The 18,001-nt window shown below is 37.6% G+C and overlaps 1 protein-coding gene across 3 annotated transcripts; it reads right to left on the bottom strand.

Annotated features, from left to right (window-relative positions):
- Positions 1-441: 441 nt before the first annotated feature.
- Positions 442-17,203, bottom strand: SPART (spartin). Of its 3 annotated transcripts, XM_041416038.1 has the most exons (10): positions 17,122-17,203; positions 11,405-12,240; positions 10,064-10,261; positions 8,955-9,059; positions 7,044-7,173; positions 6,074-6,268; positions 4,893-5,051; positions 4,725-4,815; positions 3,661-3,721; positions 1,961-2,090 (listed from the first exon to the last, which is right to left on the bottom strand). In XM_041416038.1, exons 2-9 carry the CDS (start codon positions 12,236-12,238, stop codon positions 3,661-3,663), a joined length of 1,773 nt encoding a protein of 590 aa, XP_041271972.1. In that variant the 5' UTR covers positions 12,239-12,240; positions 17,122-17,203; the 3' UTR covers positions 1,961-2,090. The 3 variants fall into 3 exon arrangements, with proteins under 3 accessions (XP_041271970.1, XP_041271971.1, XP_041271972.1); XM_041416036.1 differs by lacking the exon at positions 3,661-3,721 and having other exon boundaries at positions 442-2,090; XM_041416037.1 differs by lacking the exons at positions 3,661-3,721; positions 8,955-9,059 and having other exon boundaries at positions 442-2,090.
- Between the last annotated feature and the right edge of the window lie 798 nt (positions 17,204-18,001).

Below are 18,001 nucleotides of genomic sequence, written 5' to 3'. Positions count from 1 at the left end.
CTCTTGAAGACTGTAACACCTTGATCTTAACTGTTGTTTTGATGGTTTATAGATGAAACTGAAGGGTATGAGCTATATGCAAAACCTCAAAATGGGAGGGACAAAGAAGATGCAAATACCTATACCCCTATTGTAAATACAGCTCATAGCAACAAAAAATGCTTTTGCTAGTGTTATGTCTTCAGCAATCTTTAACTGGTTACACAAGCTGGCAAGTGGCAGACTATAGAAACAGAAATTGTTGCAGTGTGCTTTGGATGCAACTTACTACTTTGAAATATTTAAGGCCTAGTTGATAAGCTTGTTTATACCATATATATACCCCAATACTGCTATTTTATTACTTCTGAAGAAGTCCTAGTTCTTCCACTATATATGGATCCATATAGTAGCTTCATATGGCAGTATTCCTGGCAGCATCAGCTTCATATCATAAAAAGGTCAAGCACAGATTTTATCTTTATTTGCATAAATCCAAGTTACACTTCAAGTGGTTAGATCCTTTCTTTCACATTTCTCACCTTAAACACACACCTGTAGTAGCTACCACAAAATATGAACCTATTACCATTCTAACAGACTGTGGTTGTTAACTGTATTTTTTCAATCTTCTACAAATATCACTTGCCAACAACAATTTATAGTTATTTTCTCCATTTACATGAAATGGAGATAAGTTGTAAGTTGTTCGCATTCTGTCTGTTGCAGGTCCAGCCAATATTAGAATGTGCAGCAGCTTTAGAACTCAATAGTAAAGTGTTAAATAAGTGGCAGTGTCAAAGCATCTCAAGGATTTAACATCTTGAGTTATTTTACACTATGCTACAAATGAGATGACAAATCTACACAGAAGTGTCTATTCTACACAACTCTTCATTAAAAGGTTTGTCTTCACTGTCTTTTTCAACACTTCACACCCTTGTGCAACTATCAATTTAATGGAATAAAGATGATGACCATTAGAACTATTTCTTCAAACATTAGGAGTCTTCCCTTAGGAGGTCATGATATACAATCTGAATCTTTCTGGATCAGCTGAAAAGTACAGAATGCATAGAATTTCCCACTGCCCTCTAATATTTTCACAGAAAAATACTTTCTTTTATGCAAAACCATACTTATTCTCTCTACATAAAAACCTGAATTTCAAAGCATCTTTGTACCTTCCTTATGAAGTCAACTGGAAATCCATTTTTCTAGACCTGTAAATACTCTCTTTTAGAAGAAATGCTTGGTATCTTTGGTTTACTTATATGCTGGGTGAGGAAAAACAAAAGTTTGAAAGGGAATGGCTACCTAATTACCTGAGGATTTCATCTTTCATTTTTCCTAACATGAACTTTGGGTAAGATCAGCTTTTTTGTAGGTGAAAGGATAAATTCTCTATGAAACAAAATGCTTATTTTAGTAGTGCATATTAAATAAGACAAGGCTTGATTAGTAATACTAATCCTTAGGGATAGTTATAAAGCCAAAACTGGTAATTTTACTTATTCCAGAATTAGCAATCCTACTCTCTCTGTATCACCACCTTCTTTATAAATATAAAGCGTTACAAAAATATTCACAACAGTATTTCTATATTAATCTATTATTCCATATATTATTTTGAAAAAGTGCTTGAAGACACAAATATATGAACTGCAAACTCATAAGCTTCCAGTTGCCTAAAACCCTGATCCAGTTGTTTAAACCCCTTGTTCTGTACTGAACAAGGAGGTGACAACTTTCATTTCTCCTCCTACAAATGCTCTTCCTACTTTTACATTTTCTTGTCAAATTAAGTAACAGTTACTTGAAAAGTACAGTGTGACTTATGTTCAATGTCAGATGAGCAGTGTAGTTACTTCTAAATAGGAAGTTTCATCTCTAATGTAAGGCTTTGAGAAGTATTTAATTGCTTTCATTTTTTACCCTTCTTCTCATTATCCAATACTTTATATTCATCTAGCACAGCATGGCCAGTTTCCTTTGCAGTTCTCTTTACAACAGATTTTATACCAATATTTTCAATGTTAAATGCTGTAACACCAACATTGATTGCAGAATTCATAGCGTTGTCTGTAGCATGACCAGCATCCTCTCCATACCTAAGGAAAAGAAAGCAGTTTTGTAGATTTGTATACTTAAGACTTTAATCCTCACTGGAATTCTTTTGAGAGCCAAAATTCAGGCATTACCAAGAAAAATAGTAAGCACAGTGCCCAAATGTCTAAAGAATAAAATTAGAATTTATGAAGCCATTTGAATAAAGGTTGCTCCTCTATCAGATCATTTGCTCTTTGAAAATACCAATACGCTTCTACTCTTTTTCTTCAAGAACACTTCCAGTCTTTCTCCCGTTTTTCCCTCTAATTTTGAAGAGTAAAAAACCTATTTATAGAATGATAAGGGAGGGGAGAGAAGTTTTATGCAACCACTAAGGTTCTCTACTCTTGCCTTCTGAGACCCCCCACCTGGAGTGCTCCATCATGCAGAACTCCAAAAGGGTCAACAAAACTATCCTGAGAACCCAATGAAAATTATGAAGCGATGAAAACCTTTGGTTTCTCCCAGGGGCTGTGAGTCCAGCTTCTTTGTGCTTTAGTGGGCAAGTTGGCAGTCTCAGACTAAGGACTCAATGGTGCACAGAGAGCACAATGAAGGAGAACAAGAGTACAGTGAGAGCAGTAACTCCAACTGTGCTGGGTAGCCAGACATTTCTCCAGAGAGCACTGCAGTCAGACAAACCAGGGCAAAGGGAAGTATTCCTGGCAGCATCAGAATGCCAGCAGTCAGCAGAGTTACTTTTTCCCTGTGCTTGTTATGACCAGAGGTTCTTTGAGGACCTCAAGATAGAGAGAAGCAAAGAATATCAAAGAATCCAAAAATCTATAATATATCAGTACAGCAGCCAGAGCATGTGGCTGGAACTGACAATGAGACCGAATAAAAAGAATTGGTGGGTTTTTGTTTTGCCTTTAATTCTCCGATAGAGCAACAGCCTTGAATCATCAACGCTGGATGTGCAGGTCAGAGAATTAATCTCACAGCAGAAGTATTTGTCAGTTTGATTAGTTTGTCAATTTGATTATTTTCACGTCAGGAACATCATAAGCCAGTATAGCGTCAGTAAAATAAGTAACCTCATTTAAAGTAGGATTGTAGCTTATCCAGTACAGTAAGAGCAACAACCTCCTAATGTGTGATAACTGATTTTTTACTTTGCCTGCCTGAAGTGCATAATTTTTAACTCTTTTTTAAAAAATTGTGCAGATATATATACTGCATCTATTTAAATAGTTTTAAAAAAAGGTAGTAGCATGGAACTTTGGCAGACACATTACTTCTGAAGAAGTTTTTTCCCCCCAATTCTAATCAACATGCATATGATGAGCATCTCTTTAAAACACCATCCACAAGTGTACTGCAGCTAAATTTTAGCCTTTTTTTTATTTTATTCAGAGACACTGATGGTGCTCCTTTAGCTTTGTTTCCATTAAGTGGAATTTAGCTCATTCACTGGTATTTTGAGTGGCAGACATCTTTGTCACTGAAATAAAAAACCAGCTTACAGAAGGGAGATTATGTAAAATTTTCATCTAATTACAAGGATAGATTTTAAAGATTCCGTATCAAATATTTTCAATCATATTGCAGTTAGCTACAACAGGTAGTTACTTATTGTTTTTCACTCTTAGTGTCTGTTGTCTGCTGATCTCCATATTTCCTATATTTGTATCTAAAATAAAAACATTAATGTGAATTTATGTGAAATGAGTACCAGTACAACTTCTCCTGACATTCCTACTGCAAACAAACATTAGCAATAAACCACAACTGACTAGAACTTTGCTATTTGGCCTCCTATTTGAAATGCATCAGAACACAACCCTGAATGGCAATCTGCTTAATACTGTATGCTGATGTTTATCTTGTTACCATTGGCTTATGCACTTTCAGAAATCCTTTTAATATCTCTTTTGCTACACTTATCACCAATTCCATTTAAACTGCTTGCTTCTTCTTACTCCTCACTTTCTATTAAATCTATTGCCCTTTTTGTGAGGGGTGCATTTCATGTTTCACAGTTATTTCAATATATTCCATTATTCTCCATAGTACATTCCAGTACATGCATACAGCTTTCATCTTTCCATCAACTTAGTATCATCATCTTAATCCCAAATGTTATTGTCCTCTTCCCCCACTATCTTCTTCTAAGAACATCTTATTCTGCAAGTGAGACTGTTCTATTATTGCTATATATGCCTTAGATTTCCTTATAAAATTTTCTTTTCTTGTACTGCCTTGCTTTAGCCAAACCTGCTGATAGATGAGGTTTTTTCTTTTTCATAAATTTAGCTAAGTTTGCATAAATTCAGGATTAGAGCTCGGAGGTTTAAACCAGTAATTCTTTTCATAATCATATTATAAAATACAGCAAATATATAAATCTGAACATTATTTGTAAGACAGCTTGAAGCTGTAATACTTCTACAAAGAATTAGAACTACTTCTACAAGAACTAAAAAATACTTCCTATAATCATTTACTTGTTTCAGATTTTTGCATACAAGAGTCGCTCATTACTGTGCACTTACCACCTTATCACATGCTACATAATTACAGCAAAGGAGGCATTTTAGTTAGCTTCCCTGCACTTTCATAAGCTTTTTTTTGCCAGTATTCAGAGACAGTAACAGTGTGCTGTAGAAGATGAAAACAATAAAAACATAACTTACTTGTATTTGACCGTTTTTACAGTCTCAGTTGAAACACTTTTGGCAATGCACTTGGCTGCACTTTCTAAACCTTGCCACACTGTTGAAAACCCTGTAGAAACAATCAGCTTATTTGAGTTCATACCATTAAAATTATGCCATTAAAAAAGTGTAAAGAATTTTTATTACCTTGAACTCCACTTGCTGCTACAACCAGAGCACCATCAAACGTAGATTTGCCATCTTTATCTTTCTTTAGGGATTCTGGAACTAATTTGCTGCCATGCTTCTTCACGTGTGGAGCCAGCTCCTTTCCGACACAGCTTGCTATAGAACACACCCCTTCAACTACCATAAAACAACAGTATGCAGATTATTTAGTGAGAACACAGACCATTCTTCTTTAAAAATAAATAAAATAAATAAATTTAAAAATTAAAAATAAAATAAATCTTCTTCACTCATAATTAACAGAAAGCTTCACTGAAGTCTTAAGTGATGCTTCTATTTAAATATCTTTATATGAAAGACAGACTTTAAGCCACATGTAAGTGCCCAACTGATACAAATCAACCTTATTTTTCAGGTTCTACACAGCTGCAAATCCTAAGAAACAAGTAAGGCTGGCCTTGTGAATAAAAAGTGCCTTAGAAGACATATATACACATCTCACACTCAAATTTCAAGAAACTGTTTCCACTGCTTTGTTATCTCTAAGTAGTAGATAGAGAACCAGCTGCTGCTTTCGTGACTTGTCTTCTGCAGAAGTCTTTCTTACAAGCATTCCAACTCTTCAAAGTAGTTTTATAAGATCAGCACAACTTACTTTTAAACTTGGATGAGTCACTAGACAGTAAATATAAACATTATATGCAAATAAATAACAAAATTAAGTTACTGTGAGCTGTTAGGGTTTCCAGGCACCTCTGAATACCAGGCCATTTCTATTTTGGTATTTATACATAGTCAGATAGACTTGTTTCAGGAGTGCATGTTTAAAAATATGCACACACACGTTCTCTTGTGGTACTGTATGTTAGTAACCAGTGAGACTAGAGGTTTGAAAAAGTACAGTTACCAATTTAAAAAAAAGAGACAACATTTTGAATTAACTGTCTAAACTCTCAAAAGCATATCAAACTTAAGACTATACAGACTCTTCTTTCAGGAAAGAAAAGGATGTCTCAAGGCCAAGTAATATGTACTAGTGTTAAAGCACATCTATTGCAGGAGATGCACAAATTACTGATCTCTGAAGTTTATCAAGTCAGTAACTCCTCTAGTTTACTGGCTAGAGAAACCAGCTTGCATTTACAAAGTTTTTATTATTTAAGACAAAAATATATATTCTCTGAGATGGAAATTTTTACCTAAGAACTGGCTGACTTTCACAGCTCCTCCAGTAGCCTGTTTTGCTACATGAAGTCCCTTTGCTACAGTTGGGTTGACTTCCACAGGCTTTTCTTCTGGTTGAATGTGCTCTCGCAGTTTAGAAGCTCCTTTGTGAATAGCTTTACCCGTGTATTCTGCTCCTTTCATTAGGCCCCAGCTTACCCAAGATGCACCTTCAAGGCAAAAATTGTTTTTCTTAGTATGTACAATTTTATGGACCGTGATTCCTTCAGCTATCCCTCCTCTGCCTCTGCAAAACAGGAATGTTTAGAAACATTCCTGATTGAAGTCTGCAATTATATTCTCCCCTGAAAGGGCCAGCACAGAAGTCCTGCAGTAATTTCTGCACCTATACCACCACTTTCTATATTAATTTTATTTACGTTTAATACATCCAGCCCACATCCAAATGTCAGCCTAATACAGATACTCAGTTTTGTCAAGCACCAGCCGAGTTAGAACTGATAGAATTGCACATCTCAATGCTATTAGCACTCAATAAAACATACAAACCCAAGCCTCTAGCCCTCCTTGCAGATTCATATACAATTAGCTGGTGGTCATCAGTATATTCCAAAGGTTCTCAGAGGAAAAAACCCCATGTTTATCTGCAGAAATCACAACAGATGCCTGCTGTAATATGTGTTCATACAGGAGTAAAACTGTTCTGTCACAGTGGTTTGAGTCCCAGCAGGTGATATTCTAATAGAGTCAAATGAGGAGCCAAACTCATTTGCAATGAATAAGCTGGTGGCAATAGATTTATATTCTGCATGCTTTTTATAAAGCTCATCAAGACATCCTTTAGAGGATCAACACTGGAACTAAGGAACAATTATTTCTGATCACTCTGCTTCTATCAGCACCCATGCATTTAGATGAAAATACTGTTTAAATGTCACTAACATTGGTTTCTATTCAACACAAGTCCCCTTATTACAGCTGTACCTGACAAGATTCCATGGGCAACTTTCTCACTCCATTCTGGTAACTCTTTCTGATCTTCCACTTCTTCAGGTTGTGGCTGGATATGTACAGTCTGAGGCAACTGAATTGCATCACCAGAGGCTTCAGAAGGCTGACAAGTGAAATCAAACATCTGAGCATCTACTTTGCACCATATCATCAGTATTTCTGGATTAGATCATACACATCCACTGTCAAATAATACTAAAGTTGTGCATGCCTTGGGTAAATGTACAGAAACTCAAGCTAAATTTAACACTCAATTGCTTTTTCCACAAAAATTCTAGACATCCAAAAAAGTTTATCAGGCAGGACAGCTTTTTTGTACACTTTTTTTATCCAGCTACAATGAAAAGGTTTGCTTGTCAATGCAGCCACATGGCCAAATAACTAAGCAGGAAAAATTTACACTACTAGTTCACCAGCAAAACAGGTAAGAGACTCTCCATCTCTCATTTTTATCTTCTCAGACAGAAGTCAACCTTGTTGTTATTCAGCATGGGAACTGCAGTCTTTGGTTAGAGAATCCAGCTACACTAAAGGAATGCAGCTGTTAAGGTTGTTTTGTTCCTCATTCTTTCCTCCCAAATTCAAAAATAAAGGAGATTATTCATGCTGTGTGCTGTTGCTGCTTTTTCAGACTGGCACGGCCAAGGAAAACATCCAACTGTGCACAATACTGACCCCTATTTAAGGCTGGGTGGACAGGTTCTTTGTTACTTCATGTCAAACTCTACAGTTTCTAGAGTAGATATTAATCATTCAAACACAGCAACCACTACCACAGGCTGCTTAGCGCTTCTAAAATGTCTAACATCACTTTATACAGTTTGCAGACAATGTATAATTAAACTTTAATTACAGAAACCTAAAAAAATTGTAATAGATTTAAGGTTTTGTTAAGAGAACTTTTCCAATGTAAAAGTAAATAAGCCCCACAAGCATTTAAAAGATTGAAAGAACTGCTAGTTAATGACAGAACAAAAAACCATTTTTGTTTAGTCGAGAAGAGTCTAAATGAGAGCATTTACAGATTAAACTCACAGGCAGATGAGAATACACAATACAGAACAGTATTTGCTATTACAGGGAATTCTTAAATTCCCCTGAAATATTTACTGGATATAAAAGCAGGGTATTGCACATGTTGAATGTTGTAGTAAAACAGACATTAACAGGAAAGAGTAGATGAAACCTTAGGAGGTTGCTACCCAGAAGGTTAACAATGTATCACTGACATGTACTACTTCATCATTTACTGCTTGACAATGTGAAATCTTGGTGTTCAAGAAATGTCTTCAACATGTCACCAAAACACTCTGAGGGCTGAGCAGGAGAAATTACCTCAGTGAACAGCTATAGGTAAAAAACAACAACAAAAAAAAACCTATTAAAAAACCCAAACTATGTTCCAGAGGTAATTTAGTTATGCCACAGGTTGGGGCACTATAAAGAAAACCAGTCAACAAGACTTCTAAGATCTACCCTAAGGAGCAAAAATGGATTCTCTAATACGACAGGGGACTCAGTATTGTAATTATATTAAATATAGTTGTCAATTAGATCCTCGTGATTACTACATAAAACAGACACATTAAATGGCCATCAGACTAGGCTTTGGAATACTTGTGCTATATCACAGTTTTTAAGACTTCAGAAATGTGCTGATTTGAAATGTGGCAGGCTGCAGTAACAGAATTGGTGTTTGACAAGAAACCAACCGACAACAACACAAAAAAAGCCATCCAACAAATAAAATAACCACAGGACACAGCATACACAGCTGCTGTCAATCAAATCAGCAATTCTAACATGCACTTCTGTGTTTTTTTTTTTGGTTTTTTTTTTTTTTTGGTTTTTTACTATAGGATTTTGGAATGTCCTGGGATTTACCTGGACTTTGTGGGCAGACCTCTGTTTAAACTTGTCTTCAAAATGTGCTCTCATAGTTGCTGGGAGCTCTGAAGTTAACCCTACTCTCTCATGGGATCCTGGCACCTGTGACATTGCATCAGGGAACATTAACAAAAAACAAGTTTTAGGAAAATATGGAACTAATAAGATATCCCATTTGAACTACTTCTATGCAGGAAAAATGAAAGAATTTTATCCAGTGAGTGAATATCACATAGTTCTGTAGTACTTTCTGCCTTTAAGTAAAAGTTATTGGCCTCCTGTACTAGTGAAATTCCCTGCTGAACTCACTGGGATTTACACCATAACAGAACTCCCCCCACCGTGGGATGGTCCAAACTGGTCCTTCATCATCAATGAATTCAGCTTTTGGTGAATTAACAAAATTCTTGCATGAAAAGATTTAATCATGCTATAATCTTTTAAGTAGTTATTGATAACCACTCTCCCTGAAATGATGCTCCAGGGCTTTTACAGTAATATTTTCCACTTTACTACAAATCGCTGAATTTTATTACACATTTTTTAGACTATGGGTTGTTTTTTTTTTGTTTTCTCTACCTGTCAACATCTTACTGCAATAAGGCACCAGATTTATCTACTTTAAGATCCCATTGGAAGGCAGATTTCTGAGGTACATACTATTTTCACAGATCTTCTCTGAAGTGGCTTAAGAGTTTTGAACTGTAAACACGTTTGGGCACAATATTCCAAGAATGCCAGCATCAAAACTACACAGAGAGTTATGTGCATGTACACATAAGGAAAAGCATGCTTTCTCCTGAACACATGATTTCATTTTGGGTCCTATGTTCTCTTTCGTAAAAATAGAAAAAATATAAAAAATGGTCTCGAACTCCACTCTGTGCTTACAATTCAGTATTTAAAAATTTCTGTTGTCTCATCTCGTAGGACCTACAGTTTCATTACAACACAGCTTTATCATGGCTACTTTATCTATTTCTCACAGATGAGCTTACCACCTAGACAAAAATCTGTCATTTTACACAACTAAATGTAAATGTTAGAATATATAGATGACTTATACTTTTCCTTATTGGCTTATAACAGACTGCCCAGAAATTTACCTGAATTCGTAGGTCAGACATCTGTTTTAACAGATCCTCAAACAGTTCTCTGTCAGCTGCTGGAAGTTCTGAAGACAGCACTACTCCCACGTAGGACCCCGGTATCTGGGACATTGTGTCGGGGAACATGTAGACCCCAGTATTGCAGCACAGAACTGGAGACTGGGTACACATCAGAGGATACAACCAGTCACAAACCTAGGAGAAACAAGTCCATAGAATCAAAGGATGCTTTTTAAAAGAAAGATAGGCAGAGCATACTGATACACGTCATAAACTTGATTTTCCATAAAGTTTCTAGTGGAACCTTCTAGTGAAATGTTCCCTGCTGATGACAGCAGGATTGGAATTAAATTATCTTTATGGTCCTTTACAATTCAAACTATTTTATGATTCTATGATGAAAAATAAAAAGCCTTATACCATGTTGAAAAAAAGAAAAACAATCTCCATGTGATTCTGGAACTATCATTCTTGATTAGTTCTGACAGTCTAATATAGAGAAAATACTAATTTTCACAGGACTAGAATTCAGGCTGGTACCCTCTTAACTGAGGTCTCATCTTGAGGCCCAGATGAAAAGAACTGCCAAACAAGTCAGGATTCATAGCCCCTATACCACTCTGGAGACCTCAGGACAGGTTTATATGACAGGACTAATAGAAATGCATGGCTGTCACTGGCCTACTATTGAAGACGCCTAACATCAGTGGAGCTGAACCAGCTGACCCCAAATCAGGATCCAGCAGAACCCCAAACCAGCCAATCATAGCTGTAACAAGAAGACCCAAAGTCAGAATCCAGACCAGAAATACTATGTTCATTACAGAACACGCTCACATGAAGCAGTAAAGACTGAGAAAGTACAAATAATGCATCTTTTTTTATTTATGGTTCTGAGTCTGGATAACATGGACCCTCAAATTTTTAAATTATCAGTTGCCATAACAGCAATACCTTATCACTAATTTAGAATTAAGTGGGTAGCACCCAACCCCATTTCATCCTGATTTGTTACAATAGGTGAATCAAAATGTCTTCTATAAGTGACAAAATAAGTAAATTTTATGAAATGGAAATACGTGTTAAGTCCTTTACATGCTGGAATTCAACAGAACAGTGAGCACTTGAAAATCTTGGGAAGACACAGAGGTGCTTTTCATAAAAGAGTCACAGGAGTATGTACTTGCAGAAAAAAATTTCTGCAACACCTGTAACATCCTTCTTTTTATCACAGGGATATTTAGGCTCACAAGAGCAAGGACCTAAGAAGATTGCCTGTTAGAGCTTTATGACAGTTCTTGAAATTTTAATTAAAGGAGAAAATTATTTTCCTGTTACCTGAAGAAACGCTGGTGGATGATTCCGAGCAGCTTCACTATCTGTATCCAAGAACTTCACGATGCGCAGATATCCAGGATATGAAGGAGCACTAACCTGCCCATCAGGAGTCACAAAAAATATCTGTACTCCTTGGGGAATCAAGATCAGCTCATCTGCGTCCACTCCCAGGTTTTCCAGGGGAGGTGGCTGAGTACGTTTGTTGTTGTAGTAGTCCTCACTAACAGAAGAAAACTCCCCAGAGTCTGTGCCATAGGACACAGTAAAGTGGCCATTGGTAGCCTGAGGAGTGTAGGCAGGAGGTGCTTCATTTGGCAGACAAAGAGGTTTTGCAGATGATGGACTCATAGCTGGAATTTTCCCCTGACTCACAGCTGCAACACTTCCATCTGCTGCAGGCAACTGACTTGGAACAAACAGAGAATTAGGGGGAGGGGTTCTTTCTGGCTTTTCTTTGGAAGGAATGGAGGGGTATAACTTGGGCATCCCAGGAGGGGTATCCATCATAGCAGGAGGTGCTGGTACTGGTGGGGTGTTTTGCTGTAGACTGCCAAGTCGAGCACGAACATTTTGCAGGGTCTCTCTCATCTTCTGTTGCATTTGCCTGGCAGACTCCCACTGGGACCCCACACACACAGGACCCTCTGATGGAATGCTAACTCCTCGGAGCAAGTGGTCAAGCCCTTGCTCATAGTAACTTCTTGCCTCTTCCTTCTGACCCAGTTCATCTGTATTCAGTCCTTTATTGATAAAAATAAAGGCTTTCCTGTACTCTTCATTAATGGCTTTAATATTTTCATCTTCTTGCATAACCGGATCCCGCAGTTGTTCCATTACTGCAAATTGGAATAAAAATCAATAAGAATATACAGAGCGAAAGCCAAACAATGTTTACCTTAGAATAAAATGTCTTCCTAATGATGACCCTACTGCCTGTATTAGCAGAAATCTATCTAGTTGCTTGGAACAGTGTCTGATATGTTATGGTTATCTCCTAATAACATTCAGATTCAGCTGACATGATTCCAAGGCAAGGAATCTATAACCATCAAATCTAGTTGCATCACAGATATTTACTTCTTAAAAATTAAACATCACAAGAACATGGACATGCCTGATACTAAATTTTTCATCTTCAAGATCAGTAGCAAACAAGAAGAATAAACAAATAACTTTAAAAAAATCTAACTTTCCCAAAAACATCTCTAAGGTTTTAAAAAATTCAGTTACCATTTTGTCCATTTAAATAAAGGCTGAACTTACAAACAGTACATTTCCATTTGAATAATTTAAGATAAAGCACTCAACAGATTTTTAGATCTTGATCAACTAACATCAACAAACAAAACAGTGAAATACTTTGAACAGTTAAAGCTGTGCTTTACAAAATAAAAACATGCAATTACTTATTTCCTTTACAGTGTTTAGAGAGTGAGAAAAGGCAGTTGGTGTTTTACAATCTTTCCTCCCCTGGTGACAAAAATTGGAAGTACCAACATGTACAAAAGTTTGCAGGTTCTAGGTCTTGGAATGTATTTCTCGAACTGCCTGATGTATTTCAACTGAAAAGAATCCAATAGGCTTAAGTATTGGATAACTCATTGTTTTAACAATACACATATTTGTCGGTCTTGGCCAAACACAGGGAACACAAATAATAAATTCCAATAAATTTGGGGTTGGTTTGGGTTGTTGACAGCCTTGAGAGGCATTGTTAATTCAGAAAAATCAGGCAATTATACTGGAAGAGAATAACGATCATGGGTAACAAAAATGGGATACTATGTTAAATTAAAGAGCAGATATTTTCAAGCAAAACCATTAACACATTCTCTGCTGTAAGGCAGATGAAAGAAAGGAGACATCTGTCAATTACAATGATATTAAGCCACAGAAAACATGGAAGTAAGTAAAATCCCAAGTGCAAAACTAAAAATACTTCCATTACATGGGCAGAAGCATTAACCCCACCATACAGGGCATTGGTGAGAATTCACACAGTGAGCCACGTCCAAGGAAGCTGTGCCAGTAGAGGAAGAGGTGGGAAGGTTTTGTTCTGATGAATCAATCACTCTTCCCTACAAAGGTGTAGGTTTGGCTTACCAAGGCAATACAACAAAGGCTAAGAGATTGGATTAGTCTTTACATATATAATGGGTGAAAAGAAGAAAGTAAACCAGTAAATAACAAATAATTACTGGGAATTAAAAAATAATTAAATCCACACTTATAATAAAATCCTGAAATAGTACCTACATTTAAGTTTATTTAATGTCTCTTCTTGTTTTAGACTATCAACAAGCTAAAAAATATAATCTGGAAAATAGCCCTCCTCTACTCCAAGAAAAACAGAGAAACTTACGAAGTGCAGGTCATGAAAAGATTTTAAAGAGGCAAAGAATGCTTTGTTCTACTTCCACACTCTATAATGAAAATGCAAACAGCATTTACGTGACTGATGCATCTGCAGTCACACAACAGAAGTGACATGTAATCTGGGAGGCATCTGTTGCATATGATGCTACAGAATCCAATTTCATGTAAAAGTCAAATGTGTGACAATAACAGAACCGTAGCTCAGAATATAACAGGAGTGCTTGAGAAGGGAGCCCAGTGGAGTGGGTCAGCAGCAGCTCAAGCCACCAGGTTCACTGCCCATCATGTAGCAAATTCTGGTCTAGAGGAGATTTTTCTGATTGACTGCAGCCACTTGTTGCCAAGAGGCTCGGCTTTAAGCTAAAGAACGACACTGGCATAATCACGTACTAATCACCAAGGAGTCACCTTTAGAAGTTAAAAGTATGCTCCTGACCAGCACAACCGCAAACAATTAGAGTAAAAGCAATTAGAAAGAACTCCTTACAAGGTTGTGAATATAGCTGGATCCTTACAGCAAAAAAAAAGCTGGTGATAGCCAAACCACATCACTGTGTCAACACTTCTATTTACTATTGAAAAATCCATTTTTCCTTTTACTTAGGGTATGAAGATGAAAACCAATTTAACAGTAAAGACTCTGATTTGAGAATTGTAGGTTCTTAAAACACAGAAAATGTTTAGAAGACTGAGAATGACAGACAAAATTAATCTATCATCACCATCTACTGAGCAAAATGTACTCGTGTACTCATTTAAGATTTTAGTGCCTGTATCCCCAAGCCTGTATAAGGTTTTCTCAAGGCTTGAAGTAAATGATTCATTTGTGTGAACACAACTGCAGTACAAGTCCCCTTTGACCCATGTTTATTGATTTGTTGTTTTTTTTTTTTTTCCTGGGTGAGGCTAATTCAAAGATACTTTACAGGTTTCAAATAATTATTTTGATAATGACTGTTAGCATATAACAAGAACAGACATCAAGTAAAATCCTAACTACATTTCAACTTAATATTTAATTAATTTACTCTTCACTGTATAGTTCTCATACTGACAACAGCACTGGTCCTGCTAAAGCTCAGTCTTTAATGACACCAGAAAAGGTCTGTAAGGAAATGGAGATGTCAGCACCATCAGTGTCCAAACAGCACTGGTGCACAGCAGAGCTACAAAAGCTGGCTCAGGAACTCTGATTGTCTGAAACATCCCAAGGTTGCAGTATATGCGCAGCACAGTCACCTCCAAATAATGCATTTGGTTGGCAGAGCACTTGGAAATGCAGGAAGGACTTCACAGAAGATTTCAAGCTAACCATGTGAGAACTAGAAGTCAGCCCAAATAAATTAATTTCATTCATTCTTAGTAATTGATTAAAACTAATACAAAAGAATTAAATAAGCTTATCTAATTGCTCCCTCACAACATAAGAATAAATATTCCCTGAAAAAGAACATTTAAATAGCAATCTGATCATATCCAAGGAATATCCTCATTTGCTATTATTTTCAGTGTACGATCTTAATATAGCATTTAAGTGTCCGGCATATTTTAATATTTATCTGTAATCCACTCCTGTACAATGACGAATCTCATTTCCTCTGTTTTAAAGCTGTAATAAATGGAAAAATGTGTATTACTGAATACTGACAGCACTGCGAGCCAATCTTTGTTCCTATGGCCTGTTCAGATCAACCCAGATCTGTACAATTTAGTGTTAATTAAGATTTAGAGGAACTTTGTCTCAGAGAAAGCCAGTCCAAAACTGAGGCAAGAGCTAAAGGGCACTGTAGATAATCACCGATCAGTCGAGCACTTGAGCCCTTTTTCTTCTATCAGTACAAATATACTCTGTGGTTTTAAGTGACTTGACCAAAGGAGGCTACAGTGCAACAATGAAACTTGAGTTTAATTCAATATTGTAAGCTACCATCTCACCCATCCTTCCTCTGAAGCAGAAAAAGTCCACTCCATTAAAAAGTAATCTATATTAACAAAAATACAGGTCAATGGTGGATCTCACTGCTAGACTGTAAACATGAAGTCTAAGGCTTGTTAAGAGGATTAAACAGCCTGAGTGACAGAGGCAGGATACACTTGCCAACTCACTATTTTTGAAGGAGAGTAGGGAAGGAAAATACAAATCAAATTTAAAAAAAAAAAAAAAACTGAACTAAAACACCCTTTATCCAAGAGTTCTTGTTTGTCAACTGTTTTTCTCTCAGCCACCATGTAGGAAGTACCATGCAAACATAATTATTTTAGCCTAATTTCTGTATGAAAAGAGCAAGTAAGAAAGTATTAGTAACTTTCAAGAATTAAAAGAATTAAATGGTATCTAGAATATAAAGTAATACAAGCCAGGTAGTAGCCAAGAAATTTATCTTTCTATGCTTTTAGCTTATTTAAATTGTTTAAAGAAGCCTTTAAATTTTTCATTAAGTGGTGGCCTACTCCTAGTTTTTAAGCAAAGAAAAAAAAATTGTCATGATAGATAATATCACAGACTAGACAACAGAAAGAGTTAGTGCTATTAAAGTAATTCTTCCTCTCAAAATTACCAAATACTTCAGTGAACTGCCATCCTCTGACATTGCAACCTAAACCTTCTTCTCAGGCTGGTATCCTAGCACCTACATTCACTCAGCCAACATGTCTAATTTTCCTCATCTACTGCTGCTTTAAGATTATTTCTGTCTAAATAAAAGAAATTCCTTCTTGGTCTGCACCTCCATCACATGCTGTCACCACAGAGCTTTCAGGCCCCGGGTGCCTACTTGTCACTTCTCTAAAAGAGAAAGCAGAAAAGCAGGAGGGCAGACGATGCCCTTCATCTCGCAGCTGCGCTGCCCCGCACTGACGTTTTTCGCAGCACCGAAGTACAAAGACATCGTACTACCATTCCAAAACATTGCAAGATCGTCATGAAAAATTCAGTGTTATGTAAGACTGCTATTTAATACTATTTCATTAGCTACGTGTGCCTGCCGGTTTCCGATCACTACCAACGTTTTACCAGATTCAAGAAACTCAAAACGGTCTGACACGAATCCTTTAAAAACAAAACAACAAGACAAAATAAAAGGAGCAGCTTTCCTTAGTACTCTGGCAAATAATCTCTCAGGACGCTCAACGCACTATTTACCATCAGGGTCACCTCAACCTGCCCACATCCCGGCCTTCCCCGCCTCTCCCTCCCACCACCTGCCCGCGGGGTTCCCGGCTCTCCGGCGGAGTCCCACGGCCGCCGCCCGGCCTCGGCCCGCTCCGGTGCCTCCCCCTGCCCGCCGGCTCCGCAGGGAGCCCCGACAGCCCAGCAGGGCCCGACCCTGTGCCCGCCTCACCGAGCCAGGAGCCTCCGCCGCGCTCAGCCCTGACACGCCACGCCTGGCCCGGCCCTGCCCGGCCCGGCCCGGCCCAGCTCCGCCTGCGCCCCCGCCCCCGCCCGGGTCAGGCGGCAGCGGGCGGGGCCGAAGGGTCGCGGCTGTGGCGTCACCCGGGGCGGGCTGGCCTGAGCCCGGGGCGGAGCTTTATAAATAATAAATAGCGACGAAGTATGCAATTTGTCCTGGTGTTATTCGTTTGGTTTTTTGTTTGTTTGGCTCTTTTTATTTTGGAGGGTTGTTTGTTTGTTTGTTTTTCTGGGCTTTTGGGGGGGGGGCGGGTTGGAAGGCTACACAGAAGATTAAAAACGCAAAATTGGAAATGCGGAGTTAGAAAGCAGCGCGTCTTGTACCGTATCCCTACTTAAACTCCTTTTTTAAATTTTAATTTTTTCTCCTTTTTTTTTTTTTTTTTTTTTAATGCTTTTGGGGTTTGGGAGGAACAAAGGTCTGCATGTTGATTTCACTTCACTATAAAGTAATTTCGCTGGGAACATGGAAGATCACTTCTCTTTTGACTCTGGGTTCTGTGGCTCTCACCACCATCTATGATCAACACGTCAAACTGAAAAATAATGTATACCTCCAGTGATACCATGGGGGTTTTTTTCCTATTGTTTTTCAGTAGCTGAGTGGCTTTGCCATTTGTAAGGAATTGAGTTAATAATTTCAATCCATGTATCTCTTCATCTTCTAATAAGAATCTGTAACTCTAATTAGGTGTACGTGTGTGCACAAAAGCACACATACCCCAATTCTAGTTACGGAGTTGGTATGAATATCCAAAAAATGGAAAAATAAGGCCCAAAAGCTATCATTCTGAAGTCTCCCCTTTCATGTC

Source organism: Onychostruthus taczanowskii, unplaced genomic scaffold, assembly GCF_017590055.1.
Source record: "Onychostruthus taczanowskii isolate IOZ18803 unplaced genomic scaffold, ASM1759005v1 scaffold50, whole genome shotgun sequence".
In the NCBI taxonomy this organism is placed as follows: domain Eukaryota; kingdom Metazoa; phylum Chordata; class Aves; order Passeriformes; family Passeridae; genus Onychostruthus; species Onychostruthus taczanowskii.
The sequence above is the reverse complement of the archived record's forward strand: the minus strand, read 5'-3'. Positions and strand labels throughout refer to the sequence as shown.